This window comes from Archocentrus centrarchus, chromosome 11 (assembly GCF_007364275.1).
Source record: "Archocentrus centrarchus isolate MPI-CPG fArcCen1 chromosome 11, fArcCen1, whole genome shotgun sequence".
Taxonomy (NCBI): domain Eukaryota; kingdom Metazoa; phylum Chordata; class Actinopteri; order Cichliformes; family Cichlidae; genus Archocentrus; species Archocentrus centrarchus.
The window spans coordinates 28,716,969-28,735,528 of record NC_044356.1 but is presented as its reverse complement, the minus strand read 5'-3'; the positions used below and the strand labels follow the sequence as shown (position 1 = coordinate 28,735,528).

The window sequence follows — 18,560 nt, the reverse complement described above, 5'->3', positions numbered from 1 at the left end:
AATGTGTAAACCACTACGCTATGGAGCCGGTCACTTAAAAAAAAAGGGGGGGGGGGGGGGATCAGTTGCCTTCTCTCAGCCTCGTATTTCTGACAGTGTACTAAAACATGTTCTATGGTTTCATCCTCTCCACAATAGTCACATCCCTGTCATGGCAGCCCTGAGGGGTAAAATTACTGCAGTGCCTGCAGACGGTGATAAAAAGGCAATACATCAAAGTCAGTCTGCTATCACTCTGCAATTGAATGGAGTCAAGTTGGCAATTACATACAATGCGTTTGTGATAATACGGCAATTAACTGTGATAAATCGGCAAAATCACAAGTCTGTTTCCGCCTGTATACACAGAAATTCACATTAACTCCTTACGATCCGAGTCCAGCCAGAGCCTCATAGATTTCAAACAGATATTCAGAAATCCCTCCACAAATAGGGACACAGTTCCCACAGCACAGCAATTTAACTGGAAAATGCCAGAATACAACCAGTTGGCAACCAGCTGCGTCGAGTCTCCTACTGCAAAGATATGAGTCACAGATGTGTTGCGCACAGAATGACTCAGATTAATTGCAATGCGTTGGCAATCTGTCTGTTATTTGCAAGACAGGCAGCTGCCCACCGGGCGACCCGTGCAATCACCTCGCCAAGTAAAGTGGTTGCCCAAAAGTTAAGCTGACCGGACTGCACCACTGAGTGAAGAGGAGGGGTGAGTTGTGGGTTTTGTTGAAATACTTTTGTTACTGTTTAGATTTCTTATTAAAGTTTTTTTATGATACTTAATATTTAATATTGTCAGATTTTTTAAATATTTTGCTAATAAATTAAAATATTTTTGAGCACTGCACCCATAGTGGAAGCACAATAGGTGCTTCCACTATGATGGTTCAGGGTTGTTGGGGTATTGTTTATTTATTTATTTATTTATTTATGGGCTGGAGTCACCTCTGTGCTGTGTTGCATCTCTTAACTTGGTGTGTTATCAGACTTGTCTCTTGTGCGCACTCTTCCTTAAAAGAAAATCAGCGCTGCCCCTTTTCTTTATTTAATCTCCATATACCTCAAGCTGTACGGTTGCCACCCCAATAAAGTGTTTCACCTTAAACCCTTACAATGATATTGCTGTCTATCAAAACAAAAAGAAGAGCAGTGCTTTCTAGAAACACACCATAGATGCACACGTTTGAAAACTATACCAGGGGGTATATGAACCATGCAGGAGTCCATTCAAGGGGGCACGAGGGGATGACCTGGTGATTAGCTGAATTTTAAGCAGGTATGGTTTTTAGTTTCTTTTTGATGAAGTTGTGGATTCTTCAAGCTGGCGTTTGTCTCTTCATGACCATGCGTCTGAGGTTTTGGTGCCATGTAAAGTAAACAAGGACTGAGGGTGTTCAAAATCACACCACTAGTTATTTTCTGGATTTTGATGGAAGGTTGTGAGACTAAGCCACTGGTAACTGACAGGGCCAAGAACGGCCAAGTAAAAGCATAGATTTGACTAGTCAGCAGTCACTAACTCACCTTTCTTGCAGTCAGTATTTTTACTTTGTAGTCCAACATCTGTAACTTGTAATTTAAAAATATAGCGCACACAGCCTCAATACTGTGTTTTCCACTAAAAAGATGTATAACAGAACAGTAAGGACGGCAGCTGTCCCATATAATTTCTGGTAATTTACATCATTTATGGTTAAAACATATAAGGGGCCTTTTTGTCAGTGTATATATTTGAAATATTGTAGCAGCCACATTCAGTTGCAAGTTACCAGCTTCAAACTTCCAACTCGGCAGCAAAATAACAAACATTAGTGTGGAAAACTATTCATGCAGCAAACTCATTGTGTTGCACAAAATCAGACTGCAGTTGCCCGTGGCCTGATGAAAAATACAGATTATTGACTTGCACTTTATTAAAGTGGGTGAGTTTGTCTGGCTCTGCCATAAACAGATGCACCAGTTGATCTTTTCTAGCATTTACAAAGAGGCTGCTCAAGGAGTGCTTGCTGCATTAAAGTGCTAGTGCTGCCATCAAACCTACCGTGAGGGGAATAAAGGGTCTGCAGCACGGATCTCAAATGCTGCAGCATGTTTGGCGCCTCGTAGCTTCAGCATTCACTGTTTAAACCAATCTGCAATTTTTTTATGTTACAGTTTTTAAAAAATGTTATTTGATTGGAATTTAGGGCAGCTAATATTAAATATTAAAACAAAGGTTGGCGAAAAGCGGGTACACGTGAAATGATAGGAGCCACAATCTGTGACAGGGAATGAGTGAAAAAGAAGTTAAATAGAGCCTCTAACTGACCCTACACCAAGCTTTACTGACTGCGTTGTCCAAAAAAATTTTAAAAACTCGTCTCACTGATATTAGAGGCTTTGCTGCTTTTCTTCACGTCCTGTTAGTTTTCTGGTGTACATTTAAAAAAATAAATAAATTCAGACAATAAGCAGCCATATGCATCCACAGTGCAACTTCAGCTGATAACGGTGCCGCTGTGCTTTCTTAGGTTCATGCCAATCATCTATGGTTCCTCGCTCTTCTTTTAATTCCCGCTGAGGTCTGCACTCAGTCAGCACGCTGCAGTCAGAAATGCCAGCGCTCATTTTCTGGCTTCAGAGGTTTTTGCTACAGTTTATTCTTATAAACAGCAAGAAAACAACTTCCACACAATCCAGTAACACTTTACATTAAACATGAAGTCTTTGTCTGGTTTGTTGTGCTCGGTTCAATACTGCTGCTTAGTCCTGTTGGAATAACTACAGATCAGTAGAGGCACATTAATGATACACTTTTCTTCCTGCCAGTTGCACCAACAAGTATAAATAACAACCTTGGCTGCTTATCAGTGCTTTAATAAATTATCTATTTGTGTGTGTGTGTTTTATTTTTAATTAGGTAAACAAAACTACTTCATTGGCCTTAGCTCCCTTTGGTAAAAGTCAGACACTTTGATCACTATTCAACACTCAATCTAAAGGCAAGGTCACATTTTCCACATCCATGTTTGCTTTTTTTTTTGCCATGAATCAAGCACCTGATACATGCTATGCATTGGTAGGCTGTAGATGTTCCGCAGAGCTTTGCAGATCCACGTCTACATGTTGTAACTGCTGACTGTCACCAGGGGGCAGCATCAAAAATATGTGGAACAACCGGTCATGTCGGCAGTTGGCGTCATGGTCTTGCTGTTTACACTAGAGCTACTGTATCTGCTTGTTATACTTTTTTTTTTTTTTACACAGTTCTTCCTCTTCTCGGTTACTCCGCTGACTCCCCTGCTTTCTGTTCAAGCCAACTTTTCAGCAGAGGTGGGAAGTAACGAAGTACAAATACTTCGTTACTGTACTTAAGTAGATTTTTCAGGTATCGGTACTTTACTTAAGTATTTATTTTTCTGACTACTTTTTACTTTTACTCCCTACATTTTTACGCAAGTATCGGTACTTTCTACTTCTTACATTTTCAAACAGACTCGTTACTTTTAACGTCAGAGAGAAGTTTGCATTTCCGGTCAGTGCGCCGTCAAACATAAAACGATCTGAGCCTAAATGGAGGAATAATAACATATAAGAGACAATCGTACTGCGTATCCTCCATCACCGGGGCTTATCTCGTACAAAGGGATTAAATACGCAAACCCATATAATTAATGTATCATTTATAGCGCTATAATCGGGCCGGACCGAGTCCGTAAGTTGCGCTGCGGCACATAAACAGCTTAGCTAGCGCTACTGAAGAGGAGCAAGCATAAAGGGAGTAACGTGTGGCAGGTAAATGCAACGTTTCTAAATGCTCAACAAATATCAGCAAACACACAAAGTGTGTGCAGTTTGTTACACAGCTAGCTAAAAGAAGAGCTGCTGTATTTCAGGGAGAGCAAAGAGAGAGAAGTTCACTCAGAGATGGAGAAAGAGGACAGGAGAGGAAGAAGAGAGGTTAGAATTACAGGTAAGGACTGGAAAACAAACTGAAGTATGCTGACTTTGTGTTATTCAAAGATTCTATGAAAATGCTGCAGTTTAGTGTTTAATAAATAGGTTAGTTTGTTGTACTGTATTTACAGTAAAGCTCTGTGTTGGACTGGAGCACAGTGTTTGTGTTCATGGTCAGAGTTACAGGTTGCATCAGTGCAGCAGAGATGAGTTTGAATCAAAGCTGCTGATGCTGAGATTCATTCACTGAATCCAACATTTCTACAGCCTGTATGCTGTCAGTGTAGGGGATGGAGATCAGCTCAGAGAGCTGTGAAATACTGGGTTACATCTTTGTGAGTTCACTTCATCCACACAGAGCAGTAAACCTCAGAGCAGCAGCAGCAGCAGGTCAGCTGATCACAGCCTGCACACCAACATCATTTACTGCAGCTCACAATAGAAAGCTGTGATTCTTCTCCCCATGCAGAGCCACTACAGCTGATCTTAGGGTTCCTCCACCTTCTGAATCCCACTGTAACCCCTGAGTATCCTCATGTTTGTGTTTAGGTGGAGGCACAGTCACCCTCTACTATGGAGGACACAGAGAACAGAGCTGTGTTTAAATTCCCTTTCACAGTTTGTGTCCTACATAACAGATTCAAGCTGAGTGCATTCATTAGGATTACAATTTATATTGGAATAACATTTGTATTCTCATGTACTATTTTATATTATTACAATAATATATAATGAGGTTCGGTTTGTTTTACACAAAAATAGCAGGTAGAAACATCCTCCAAAGAACTACTTTTACTTTCTTACTTTGAGTACATTTCAGAGCCTGTACTTTTTTACTTTTACTTAAGTAGAGAAGTTGAACCAGTACTTCGACTTTTACTAAAGTATTTTTTAACATAAGTACTTGTACTTCTACTTAAGTACAGAATGTCAGTACTTTTGCCACCTCTGCTTTTCAGGCAGTCAGTGTTCAACCTACATCAAGTCATTGCCTTTGGGCTATGCACTGTTGGCTTTTTGGAGGCCTGCTTGCCAGTCTCTATAGTCTTTCCATTGAGTTGAGCTGCCACAATCTGTTTCTATGCACAGCAGAAGAGCTTCACGAATGTTGGACCATAAATCTCGCATTATGAAAAGCATGGTTAAATCACACAGCCTCCTCTCTCCAACACATTTACTCAAAGAACTAGATGTGATTGTAGCAGATCAAGTGATGAAATATGAAATGTCCACACCATGCAGGCCCTTATGAATTCACTGAAGACATGCAAAGCATGTATGAGCCTTAAAAGGTTTCCATTGACAAGGAAAGTCGAGTATTCATATAACCAGAGGAAATAATAAACATAGTGGGACAGATTTGCAAAGGCCTGTGTGGTGCTTTTTCCAGTGACAGACTTTACATTCAGGAGGCCAGATTGGTCTTTTCTCAAAGTAATGACTGATAGTTTAGTGTGATGGTTTTTCTACCAACACATTTACACTGTTTGCAATGCTCAGCTGTGCAAAAACAATTCTTTGGCTACGTAAGCCAGATGGGGGAAAAAAAAAATCATTGGAAAAATACGATTCAGAGGAGCCACAAGGAAGGTTGTGGTAGGCTTTAACTTTGTTCAGTAGAAAATTCAAAGGACGCGTTCAACGGGTGAATGTTAGTCACAGCAGCAAGAAGTAATAAAATGAATCTTTTGCAAAGTAAAATATAGGAAATAAGACTTCTTAACAAGACATTGATTGTATTGTAGAATCCCTACAGTGTGTTTGTTATTGAGTGCAACTGATTGGACATGCCTGAGGAGAAACATATACTGCTCAAAATAATTAAAGGAACACTTTGAAAACATATCAGATCGCAGTGGAAAAAAAAAAATAGCTTTACTGATATGGACTGGGTAATGTGTTAGGAATGAAAGGATGCCACATGTCATGGCGTGTGTGTGTGGCAGGCAGAATTGGACCCCAGGATGCAGACTCAAAAAACAGGATTTATTGGAAAAATACAAAATAAACCTATACTGGGAAGGGACTAAACCAAAACCTGAGGAGGAGCAGGGAGACACACAGCGAGGGAACACTGAAGACGACGCGACAGAGAACAAAACAAAACTGAGGGCTTAAGTACACACTGGGTAATCAGGGCAAGAGGAAACAGCAGGGAACAACAGGTGAAGCAAATGAAACTAACAACATGGGAAGCAAAACTAAACACAAAGCACAGGGAACATACGACTGTCAAAATAATACAGGAAGTGACTAACCAAGGCGCACGCAGACTACATACGGGGGACTGGCACACAGACACGGGGCAGAGACACAGACTAGTCACAACACTAGGAATAAACTCAACATGAAAACACAGGAGGTCAGGGACAAGACATCATGACAAGAACATGGAGCAGGGGAGACAGGGACGAGGGGAACAAACGTATCAAAACAACTGAAAAACAACAAAACTCAGGGAAGACAGAACTAAACACAAAATGCTGGGCAGACGGCCCAGGACCATGACAGCACCCCCCCCTCAAAGGCCGGCACCCGACGGCCAAAACAGGAAACAAAACCAGACCAGGGAGGGAGGCGGGGGACCAGGACGGAGGGACCGGAACAAAAACAAAACCAGGCAGGGAGCAACAAAGGCAGGGAGCAAAACATCAAAAATCACAATGTCAGAACAAAAACAGCAGGGGCACAAGGCCGGGACAAAGTCCAAAAACAGGGACAAAACACAGGAATGAGAAAAAAAACAACTGGATGAAACAAAAAGCGACGGCACAAGGCCGGAGAGCTCCAATGTCCAAAACAGGGGGTCAAAACAAGGAACAGTTCAGGAGCTATGACAAAAACAGAAACAAAAAGAGCAACGGCCAGGGGGAACAAACAGTCCATAGTTCAGGGGGCCGTCCAGGCCAAGGGGCCAAAAAGCAGAGTCCAAACCTCTCAGGCGGGCGACCGCGGCTCCAGCGGCGGCGACGAGGAGTCGTGGCAGGGGGCCGACCGCGGCTCCAGCGGCGGCGGCGAGGAGACGAGACTGGGGGCCGACCGCGGCTCCAGCGGCGGCGACGAGGAGTCGTGGCAGGGGGCCGACCGCGGCTCCAGCGGCGGCGGCGAGGAGACGAGACTGGGGGCCGACCGCGGCTCCAGCGGCGGCGGCGAGACGAGGCTGGGGGCCGACCGCGCTCCAGGCGGCGGCGAGACGAGGCTGAGGGCCGACCGCGCTCCAGGCGGCGGCGAGACGAGGCTGAGGGCCGACCGCGCTCCAGGCGGCGGCGGCGGCGAGACGAGGCTGAGGGCCGACCGCGCTCCAGGCGGCGGCGGCGGCGAGACGAGGCTGAGGGCCGACCGCGCTCCAGGCGGCGGCGGCGGCGAGACGAGGCTGAGGGCCGACCGCGCTCCAGGCGGCGGCGGCGAGGCGAGACTGAGGGCCGACCGCGCTCCAGGCGGCGGCGGCGAGGCGAGACTGAGGGCCGACCGCGCTCCAGGCGGCGGCGGCGAGGAGACCAGACTGGGGGCCGACCGCGCTCCAAGCGGCGGCGGCAAGACGAGGCAGGAGGCTCGAACCGAGCCCGACGCTCCAACTGAGCGTAACCCTTGGGCTTCAAACACGGCTCCGACTGAGCCGGACCCTTGGGCTGAACGGGGCCTACAAGGTGAGGCTCCGAATGTGCAGGCTGGGTCTGCGGTGTAGGGCACACAGCTACTTCACTGAGCAGCTGGGGCTGCTTGGGGGATGGACCAGGTGCATGTGATGGTGGGTGCGTGGAAGCTAACGCTATGGAGGGCGAGGGAGCTGACGCTATGGAGGGCGAGGGAGCTGACGCTATGGAGGGCGAGGGAGCTGACGCTATGGAGGGCGAGGGAGCTGACGGTATGGAGGGCGAGGGAGCTGACGCTATGGAGGGCGAGGGAGCTGACGCTATGGACTGTGACTGCAGGGAGGCTGAGGGACCTAGGGGGACCGAGGGACCAGGAATGGAAGTACAGGAGGGAACTAAGGAGACTAAGGGGACCTGAGAGACTAAGGGAGCTGAGGGAACTAAGGCTGACACTGAGGGAGCTGACACGGAGGGAGCTAGGAGTGTGGAAGCTGAGGACGGGGAAGCTGACACTGGGGAAGCTGACTGCGGGAGAGGTGAGGGGACCGAAGCTAACTGCGGGGAAACTGGAGTCGGGGGAGCAGGAACAGAGGAGACTGGGACTGAGGCTGCAGGGGGAACCACAACGAAAGGAGCTGAGGGACCAGAGGAGGGAACAAAAGGGACCAAAACTGACGGGACTGAAGCTAAGGGAACTGGCACTAGGGGCCGCGTGGAAGCAGGCCGGGAGACGACTGGCTGCGTGGAAGCAGGCCGGGAGACGACTGGCTGCGTGGAAGCAGGCCGGGAGACGACTGGCTGCGTGGAAGCAGGCCGGGAGACGACTGGCTGCGTGGAAGCAGGCCGGGAGACGACTGGCTGCGTGGAAGCAGGCCGGGAGACGACTGGCTGCGTGGAAGCAGGCCGGGAGACGACTGGCTGCGTGGAAGCAGGCCGGGAGACGACTGGCTGCGTGGAAGCAGGCCGGGCGCTAGGGAGAGCCGGCTGCGTGGAAGCAGGCCGGGCGCTAGGGAGAGCCGGCTGCGTGGAAGCAGGCCGGGCGCTAGGGAGAGCCGGCTGCGTGGAAGCAGGCCGGGCGCTAGGGAGAGCCGGCTGCGTGGAAGCAGGCCGGGCGCTAGGGAGAGCTGAAGGGACTACTGGGAACTGAGGGACTGAGGGACCAGAAGTGGAAGTAGAGTAAGGGACTACGGGGACCTGAGGGACTACGGGGACCTGAGGGACTACGGGGACCTGAGGGACTACGGGGACAGAGGGCACAGAGGAAACCGAGGAGACTGCGACTAGAACTGAAGATGAAACTAAACTGATTGGAGAGACCAAGGGATTTAAGGGAAGTGACGCCACTGAAGGGGGCAAAGCTGAAGCACTGGCTGTGGGGACCGGGGAAGCTGACTGGACTGAGGTGACTGAGGAAGAGGGGACTGAGGTGACTGAGGACGAGGGGACTGAAGCTGAGGAGGATGAGGGGACTGAGGTGACTGAGGACGAGGGGGCTGAAGCTGAGGAGGATGAGGGGACTGAGGTGACTGAGGACGAGGGGGCTGACGCTGAGGAGGATGAGGGGACTGAGACTAAAACTGAAGATGAAGGGACTGGAGGTGAAACTAAACTGACCAAGGGGATCACAGAAAGAGAAACCACTGGAGGGGGCAAAGCTGAGGCAGGGTGAACTAGAGCGGCTGGAGCTGCTGCTGACTGAGGGCGAGCAGGCTGAGAGCTAGGGAGAGCTGACTGCGTGGAAACTGACTGAGAGCTAGGGAAAGCTGAGGCTGAGGGAGCTGAAGCGGGGAGAGCTGGCACTGGGGAAGTTGAAGCGGGGAGAGCTACAGAGGCTGACTGAGGGAGCTGGGGCTCTGATGGGAGTGGCTGAGGAGCTGCTGCAGCTAACACTGGGGGCTCTGACTGCTGTGGCTCGGAGGCTGCTACAGTGGTCTGTGGTGCAGGCGGCGTGGGTAACTGTGGTGCTGCTGCTGGTGATGCTGAAGACAGAGAGTTCAGTGCTCTAATCTGTGCCTCCACACGAACAGCAGAAGCCATCCAGCCGGCAATAGTGGGTGACAGCAATAAGCGAGGGTGGGTGTCTAAGAGACTGAGCACAGCAGAAAATCCAATGGAAAAGGCTTTCGAGTCAGTACAGTTATAAATCCGGGAGGAGATTCTGAAGAATCTTCGAACCTCTGGCCCAAGTTCCCGGTCCAAGAAGACGGAAGCATCTGCAGGATCCATTGGAGGGCTGGCAGAGTCAATACAGGACATCTCTCTCACAGTGACTGATTCCTGCTTCTTGTCATGGGTTGCTGGCTCCGTGCTCCTCTTCCTGAATCGCGAGCGCTGCTTCCGCGTCTTAGGGAGAGGAAGGGAAGCAGAGCTGGCAAGAGAAGCAGCAGGCAAAGGACTGTCTGATGAGGAAGTGAGCCCGCCCAGCCTTTTCCCGAAAGGTTCGGGCGGGGGCGAATCTGATGCCAGGGAGAACCTGCCCAGCTTAATCCCTAAAGGCTGGGGCAGAGGTGGGGCAGTGGTATCGGGCGGTTGCTGCAGTGCGGCTGATGAACAGGGCTGTGGTGGCGGAGGTGGAGAGAGCGGCAAGCTCTGACGCGGAGACCCTTTAACCCAGCTGGAGTCTCCCCAAGCGCGGTGAGAGCGGCGGAGCTGTCCCTCATACTCGGGAGCCAGCCACGGCTTCCTCCTCACCACTTCCTGCAGGTGAGCTTGCACAGCTAGCTGCCGTTCACACAGGTCTGAGTCCGCGGGGTCTTTGAAATGGTCGCGTCGTTCTGTCATGGCGTGTGTGTGTGGCAGGCAGAATTGGACCCCAGGATGCAGACTCAAAAAACAGGATTTATTGGAAAAATACAAAATAAACCTATACTGGGAAGGGACTAAACCAAAACCTGAGGAGGAGCAGGGAGACACACAGCGAGGGAACACTGAAGACGACGCGACAGAGAACAAAACAAAACTGAGGGCTTAAGTACACACTGGGTAATCAGGGCAAGAGGAAACAGCAGGGAACAACAGGTGAAGCAAATGAAACTAACAACATGGGAAGCAAAACTAAACACAAAGCACAGGGAACATACGACTGTCAAAATAATACAGGAAGTGACTAACCAAGGCGCACGCAGACTACATACGGGGGACTGGCACACAGACACGGGGCAGAGACACAGACTAGTCACAACACTAGGAATAAACTCAACATGAAAACACAGGAGGTCAGGGACAAGACATCATGACAAGAACATGGAGCAGGGGAGACAGGGACGAGGGGAACAAACGTATCAAAACAACTGAAAAACAACAAAACTCAGGGAAGACAGAACTAAACACAAAATGCTGGGCAGACGGCCCAGGACCATGACACCACATCATTTGATGGAAATGAATAGCATCAACCTACAGAGGGCTGAATTCAAAGACACCAAAAATCAAAATGGAAAAATGATGCAGCAGGCTAGTCCATTTTGCTGCCTGCCTTCTATTCTAAAAGCTAAACAAAAAGATATTTCACTCAACACTCAAAATGTGCTGTAACTCTAAATACAGACATTAACTCAGAAAATGGAACCAGATACAACACACATCTATTAATCGAAACAAACTACCTTCCCAGTAGCTCTTTATCTGTAAATAATACTCATTCCCCACATGAACCGAAATGCACATCTTGCACATAAACACACAAACACATTTGGACACAGGTTACCTGGGAGGCCCCGGAACAGGTGTCCCTCTTCCACGGGCTGCTGACTTGCCCCTCACCGATGGCACCTTGGCATCCTCTGAGCCACCGTTCAGGTATGTGAGCTCCTGCAGCTGGGCCTGTCTGATCTCATCATTGTAATCCTGCACACAGAGAGGCATCATGTTCATACACACACACACACACTCACACACACACACACACAGATGGCAATAGACTTGCTTTCAATTACACTGTATTAAATTACATCCTTTATCTCCAGGGCTACAGCCCCGGGAATATCTAATTAATGTACTTTACAGTACTGCCGTGACCGCCACTCCTAAGGCAGCAAAACATTTCAGATCATCCCACTGATAAATCGTCGCGACCCAGTTTGACTTCATCTTCTCACGCAGTTGTTTCTTGCCTCTAACTTAAAACAGCATTGAAATAGGTCTTTAACCTTAAAATGACTGATATGATTTTCATGTGTCCACAGTATCAATAACTACTCTTTATGGCAACTGTGAGAAGAGAAGGTAGTGGGGTGGGGGTGGTGGCGGGGGTCTGCTGATAATTAATGATGAGATGTAAATCATCAGAGCTCTGAGCATTAGAGAGATCATTCATAATGAATGAAGAGTAAATAAGCTCCATGCTGCATTCTGCTGCCAAGGAGGGTTTGGCCCAAGCAGAGAGATCCCCTCCTGTGCTCTTTTATTCCTCTTAAACCCACGACTTCCCACACAGGATCACACACACTGAATCAGACGCACACACACCCACACACACACACACACACACACACACACACACACCCACACCCACACACACACACACACACAGACAGACACACACAAACACACACACACACACTTGGAAGACCGTGACAGAATTATAGTACAAGTTAGAAACAAAGAGACACTGTGAAAGAGCGACTCATCTCTGCTGTTATTCACTCACTTCACTGTGGACAGGCTGAAAATGAGCTGGCCGAGGCCAAAGAGCAGATGAAGAGAGATTCAGGAGGAGGAAAAAAAAGGAAAAGCTAGAGGAAGTGTGTGTGTGTGTAGAAAGAGAGTGTGTCAATGGAACATACAGGTATGAGAAACTTCTTGATCTCCTCCAGAGCGTGACCCATCCTGGCGTATGCCTCAGCTGGCGGAGCGAAGACCTCAATGAGGACGTGCAGGTCTTCGTTCAGGTGGTGATACTTGGCCTCGCCGCTCTGCCGTAGCTCTTCTTCCTGATGTGACACCAAAAAAAAAAAGAAACAACACTTTGTTATCATGTGTTAATTTTCTGGAGAATGAGCCCCAGCGAGCTCTCACTCTAAGGAACGTTTATCTACCTGTAATCTTTGGCATTTCAGCAGAGATTTCCATAACTGTTAGCGTAATGAGGTTTGATGCTTTGCTCCTGCAAAGTTAAAAACCTCTGCGAATGGCCATTCTTTACAATCTTCTCAGCTGTCACATTTAGCTGATTGTTTTTGTCCCGTCCCCATGTGATGTACAGAGTATGCTCACGCAAACATCTCCACTTGCTGTACGTTAGCTCATCTGTACGATCGCTGTTGCTTCATTAAGATAAATTAAGCAACTCTGGGGAGAAAGTTCTGATTTATAATTGATGGAGTGCAGTATTTATTTTTCTAAAACAGGCTCATGTGAAAAATTGAGAAGCCATTTAGAAAAATCATTTATATGGAGGAAAACTTGTTCATTTAAATATTTCACATAGTAGAAGCACCTGACAGGAATAATTCAGTAAAACGGAGAACTGTTTGACTGAAGAAAGAGACTAAATAAAGTGGTTTTATTGGATTAATTTTATCCCTGTTAGCAAAGATAAAAACAAGTGTCAGACCTAAAAACTAGACTAGAACAATATCTAAGAGTCACATCCTTAAGAAATCCAGCAAAGACCTGAGAGATCAGGTCTTCAGTTTCAGTTGATCCATCTACTGTTCACTGAGGCATCATCAGAAATAGTCTCAGTGGAAGGCTGGCTGTCAAGAAGCTGTTCTTAAGGAAGGGAAACAGGGCAAAAAGGCTGAGGTGTGCCACATTACCCAAGAACTGAAAATCAGTGGCCACAAAATATTTGCCAGCAACAGGTTTTATGGAGTGATGAATCCAAATTTGAAATTTTTGAATCAAATCATTGTCAAGATGTACGGAGGTGATCAGGACAGAGGTGCAACAGTGAGTGTCTGCAGACAGCCGCCTGTAAAACACAGCAGAATGTCCTTCAAGACGCCCGGAGAACCCTTTATATGCTGTATTTTCATTTATGTTTGCACAACTTTGAATAAATCACAGCATCTATTTTGCATTTTCTTAGCAAATCATAAAGAAATGGGGGTGGGCAAAGGCTTTGTATAGTACTATATGAGTATGAGTGTGCAGACGCTCATCTACAGTACTAATTGTCTGACCCTGTGAGTTTTCTCTTCGCTGCAAGTCGATTCACTCCCATTTATTTGATAAGCACCCTGAACAAAGAGACAGGAAGCAGTGACTCTTGCAGATTAAACTCGTTTGGAGGCCTAGAGGTGTTTGGGACAATGTGTAATTGTATTAAATGCATTGCAAAAAGAAACTGTGTGGTATATGCAACATCAATATTTTGTGTCAATCTCTAGTATAGAAATTCATTTTTTTACATCTTTTTTTTGCAGAAAACCTAGAATAAAAAATGGACTCACTGTAGACTGCTCTTTCTGCTCACCAGTATCTCCCGTGTTCAAATCCTCAGTTCTGTCCCGTCTTGATTGGTTGGTGAGAGAGGAGTGACATTGTTTAGCACAGCACTATTCGAGAGGTTAAACTCGGAGCTCAGTGCACAAATTGTGCATTTCATTTTGTTGACCTTGCAGCCTCTCCATTAGTATAGCCTGGTGTCATAAACTAGGGTATGAATAACACAACAAGTCTTTTTATAAGTTATCACTATGCATTTATTGCTTCTGTGTCACATGTGTTACATCACACACTCCACTCCATCCCCTGCTTTGACTGCTTTGTGCGTCATTTAATGCTGTCAAGTAACAAAAAGCTTAAAATGCACTGACATGACAAAATGTTCCCAAAGTGGCGTGCAATTTACACACAATCCCACTGCTTCACATTAACTAGTATGGCTTTGTTGTTTCAGCGTAACACCGAGGTTTGGATACACAGGCTGTGTCAGAGATTACATTTCATTTCCTGCCTCCCACATGTTGTTTGATTCAGACCCATGGCTGTCAAAATGCCATCTGCGGGCCTTGACCGGGACAAGAAAAGAATGCACTGCTGTACATATCTTTCACTCTCAGTTTATGTTCTTTTCCATTTAAACTCTTCTGCTTTGGGCATTGTAGAAGATTAAACTTTCCCACTGATGACAAACACAGCTTGTGTAAGGGGATGTGACAGTCACCTGAATAACGGTTAAAAAACTCCAACACCAAGCAACAAAAACTATCATCCTCTCAATAGTCACAACCTCCAACTAAAAGCGTGTTTTCCCTGTGATATACTGGCTCTACAATGGCACTCTGAAAAGCCCTGGTTTAGTCAAAGCACTTGACTTATGCAAGATGATCTTTTATAGCGACATCAAGGTCACCTTATTGTTGACAGTGAGTTTCCCACATTACTGTCATGTGTAACAAAGAAAAGCAGCAAATCCTCTTAAGGCAAAGGCTGCAATCCCATAAAAATGACTAAAAGATGAATATATTTGTATCACCGTAGTTGATGATTCATATTCTTTTTTGGCAGCACAAAGGTCAGTGGCAAATTGTATCATAGAGTTGTGTACGTATTTCATTCAAGGGCAGAAATGTCGACCTCATGGCTGTGCTAAAATGAAAAAGGCACTGGATCATGAAAGCATGGACCAAAGTGGAGACCATGACCATCTGATCAGAGGAAGTACTCCAGGTTAGTTGCATCAACTAATTACAATCCAGACCTGATTCGCTCTGTCCATCTTTTTGTATAATTAATTATGCGTAAGTTCAATAATCTGGCTGCATTCCTGAATGCTCAAACTGCTAGTGTGAAATCACATCTGCTTTCCCAAACTCAATCCTGACTTCCTTACACTACTCCAATCATTTTCTTGCCCATCTTCTGGAAGCCAATCAGTGTTTAAATTTCTGTGCTCTCCTGTCATTCTGTCTTGCAGCCCACCTCTTCCCCTTTTCCACCTCACCCTGGTCACTCATCCCTCCATGCAAGCCTCCGTCTTCCTTTCCAGCACCACCAGCTTATAGACTTCAGGAGGGGTCCTGTCCTAATTCCTGTCATTGCCGGGACTCTTTTTGCTGGTTCGTTGGAGTCTAATAGCCAAACAGCTTGTTAATCAAATTCTGTACCTCAATAAGTCATGTTCAATCCTTCCAAATGATCTCTCCTTATTAAAAAGTCTTTATAAATACATGGAAGGTGGTTGAAACATTATTTAATTACTCCAAGATGTGCCTGTTAAAAACAGCCGTTATACTGGACTTGGATTTCACGTGCAGTCCTTCATTTTATGCAGAACACTTTAAACTGCAACATCTTTTCAGGGGCTCGTGCGCAGGCCTGAATGAGCTTGCATTTGTTGTTTATTTCCACTCAGACCCCTGAAAGCACAGCAGATGCAACTCGCTCCTCTCCGCCGCAACCTGCGAGCGCACAGCGCATTCAGGCTGCAACAGAAAAGTATACCATGTAAACAAAGAGGGGCCGCACAGGCCATTCAGACCCGACAGAAGCAGGCCAGTATCATGTTATTGGTGGCGAGAAATAGGACAGCAAAAACCCCAAATGTCTCTGACCGGATCGCACAAAGGAAACAACAGGTTTGGCGTCCCAGTTTTTCCTTTTCAATGAAAAAAAAAAGAAGAAGCAGGAAAAAAAAGGCTTCTCTAGGGCGCTTCCAATGGTGGCAGCTTCCTCTTCCCTCTTCTCTCTCTCTCCAGCGTCATGCAAAGCAGTGTCTCTGATGTCACCTAATTATAAATAACCTTCTTTTAAGAGTGCCTGTGGTATGTTAATGATATGTTAATTTCTCCCATAAATCTGTGCTTTACGAGCAGAGGGCTCCTTTGCTCATAGCACCAGAGCTACCGGAGCTGCCGGTGTTGTGCAGGGAGTGTGAGCGGGGTGTTGGAAAGAGACAACTGCTCACAGATCTGTCTCTCCCCTTCCCTTTCATGTGCTCCTTAGTATATTTGCATGAAAAAAAATATGAAAAACAATCATTATCGAGTTCTTTTAACTTTAAAAAAACAGAGTAGCTTGTGTCATCTGAGGACTTTCTATTTAAAACTGTTCTTTTACCCAATACTCTGACTTAACAGTCTATTTAACAAGCAGTGTCACTGTTATACCTCATGGATGGTGTCCACATTAAATATATATGATATCTTGGCAGTTTTCATACATTAGGCAGCCTCTCTCTCAGTGCTGATAAGAAGGATCCGCGATCCAGCAGAGTCCTATAGCAGCTAAGCAGCTCACAGCAGGAGAATACAGCTGTCTGCTTTTCATATCTATAGGCAGCATCTTCCTTCTGTTTACATTTTCTTCCTCTGTAAATCTGCTTATTGAAAGCTGCTCACCCTGGTAACACAAGGCCACAATGCTGTGGACGTAGAGGAAAAGAATAACATCAAGCTTGGGACTGAAAATCACATTCAAATGAAATATTGAAGAAGAGACAGTGGAAAAATCTATTCTGTGGGAATGACAGGTGAGGTGAACTACACAGCTCTATCAGCTTTGCTCATCTGCACTTCTGACAACCAAAGTGGCTTATAGACACACAGACCAGATTTCTTCTTTAACATGACAAACGTGTATGTACTTGTATTCTGAGGAAATGTGTCTACCAGCAAAAGCTGTCTCACAGCATAAAGACTCACTGCCTTAAGCAGGAAGAGTGAGAGTGTAGCAACGCTGCACTGGCCTCCTTTTACAGTTTACCAGTGAAATACGAACTGATTTGAGTCTATCTCATGTATAGGCACAGCATGGATTGGAACCAGCTATCTTAACCTCCTGATCCTTGAAATCTACAGCTGAATCATAGCTCTTTATTTTACAGTTTCAGCTTCTCCACCACTGCTACTCCATCCTTATCTCTTAATATTCTTGAGGCCCAAGACAGACCAACATTTTCCTCGATTCACAGAATGCTGAGTGGTCACACAGCTTTGGTAATTTTGCTTCTGTACAGCGCCACAGTGGATTTTAAATCTCTGGCAGCCATATGGATTATAAGCAATATGTAATTGAAATACAGACTTTTAGTCTTAATTCGAGAGATTTAACAAAAGTATTACAAAAAAAGTATAACAAAGGTGGAAAGGTGACTGTTTAGGAACTACACCCATTTTTATAAATAGTCACCAACTGTCAGAGGCTCAAAATTAATTGGACTGTTAACTGACAAGTAGTTTCATGGCCAGGTAGGGCCTGTTAATTTAGCCCTGTGTTAGACTGGCGACCTGCCCAGGTGTACACCACCACTACCTTATGACAGCTGGAACAGGCTCCAGCCCCCCTGCCACCCTGATTTGGATAAGTAGTAATGAAAATACATGTATGGGTGGATATTCAACTCAACCACATGGGATTTTATTTAACAGCAAATTATTTTCTGGCAATATATTAACATATTTGACCACAATACTCAGTCAAACTCCTAAACAAAATGATCATATACCCATGCAGCAATAGTTTAAAGGAATTTTACGTGAATATAACAAAGGCAGCCCAGGGTGGAATTTGATACCGGGAACCAATCCTTTGCTGATGCTGACTGTTTTCATTCTGAGGGTCAAATTCCCATTGGGCGAGATAAAACTGGCTTTCTTCTGGCTAATGTCAGTGAAACGATAGTGTATCTGCTTACATGGACAAAGAACTTACTAGTCAATGTAGCAGCTAGCTGGCTAACTCTAGCTTTTTTGATCACAAATGTCAGTAAAATATGATTTGAAGCTGCCTCAGGGTTTTTGTTGTTGTTGTTGTTGTTTTTGTGGGTTTTTATTGTTTGGTTTTTTAATGAACGACAGAACTGAGGAATCATCCTTTGGATTTCTTGACAAAATTCGTTAGGTAAATCTTAAACATTCCCATATCCCTATCAACTTCTTCCTACATCAATCTGCACATTGAGAGTATTAATCTTGAGCTGATTATTCTTTGGTGCTAAAGCGTCGTTGTTGAGGCATTTTTAGGAGAGCAGGGCCCAGAATTTTGTTAAAATTCCTATAAAATGTATTTTAAAAAGTAAACAACATTAATATAAGAAAACCAGGGTATTTAAATTATGCATTGTTAATTCATCCGACCTACTCTTGA

The 18,560-nt window shown here is 45.8% G+C and overlaps 1 protein-coding gene across 2 annotated transcripts in view; it reads right to left on the bottom strand.

Moving 5' to 3' along the window:
- Positions 1-18,560, bottom strand: part of khdrbs3 (KH domain containing, RNA binding, signal transduction associated 3) — a 131,349-nt gene that overhangs the window by 38,967 nt on the left and 73,822 nt on the right. For both annotated transcript variants that reach the window (XM_030740920.1, XM_030740919.1), the window contains 2 exons: positions 12,311-12,457; positions 11,233-11,372 (listed from right to left, as the gene is read on the bottom strand). In XM_030740920.1, coding sequence (XP_030596780.1) covers positions 11,233-11,372; positions 12,311-12,457 — 287 coding nt within the window. The remainder of the gene's footprint in view (positions 1-11,232; positions 11,373-12,310; positions 12,458-18,560) is intronic.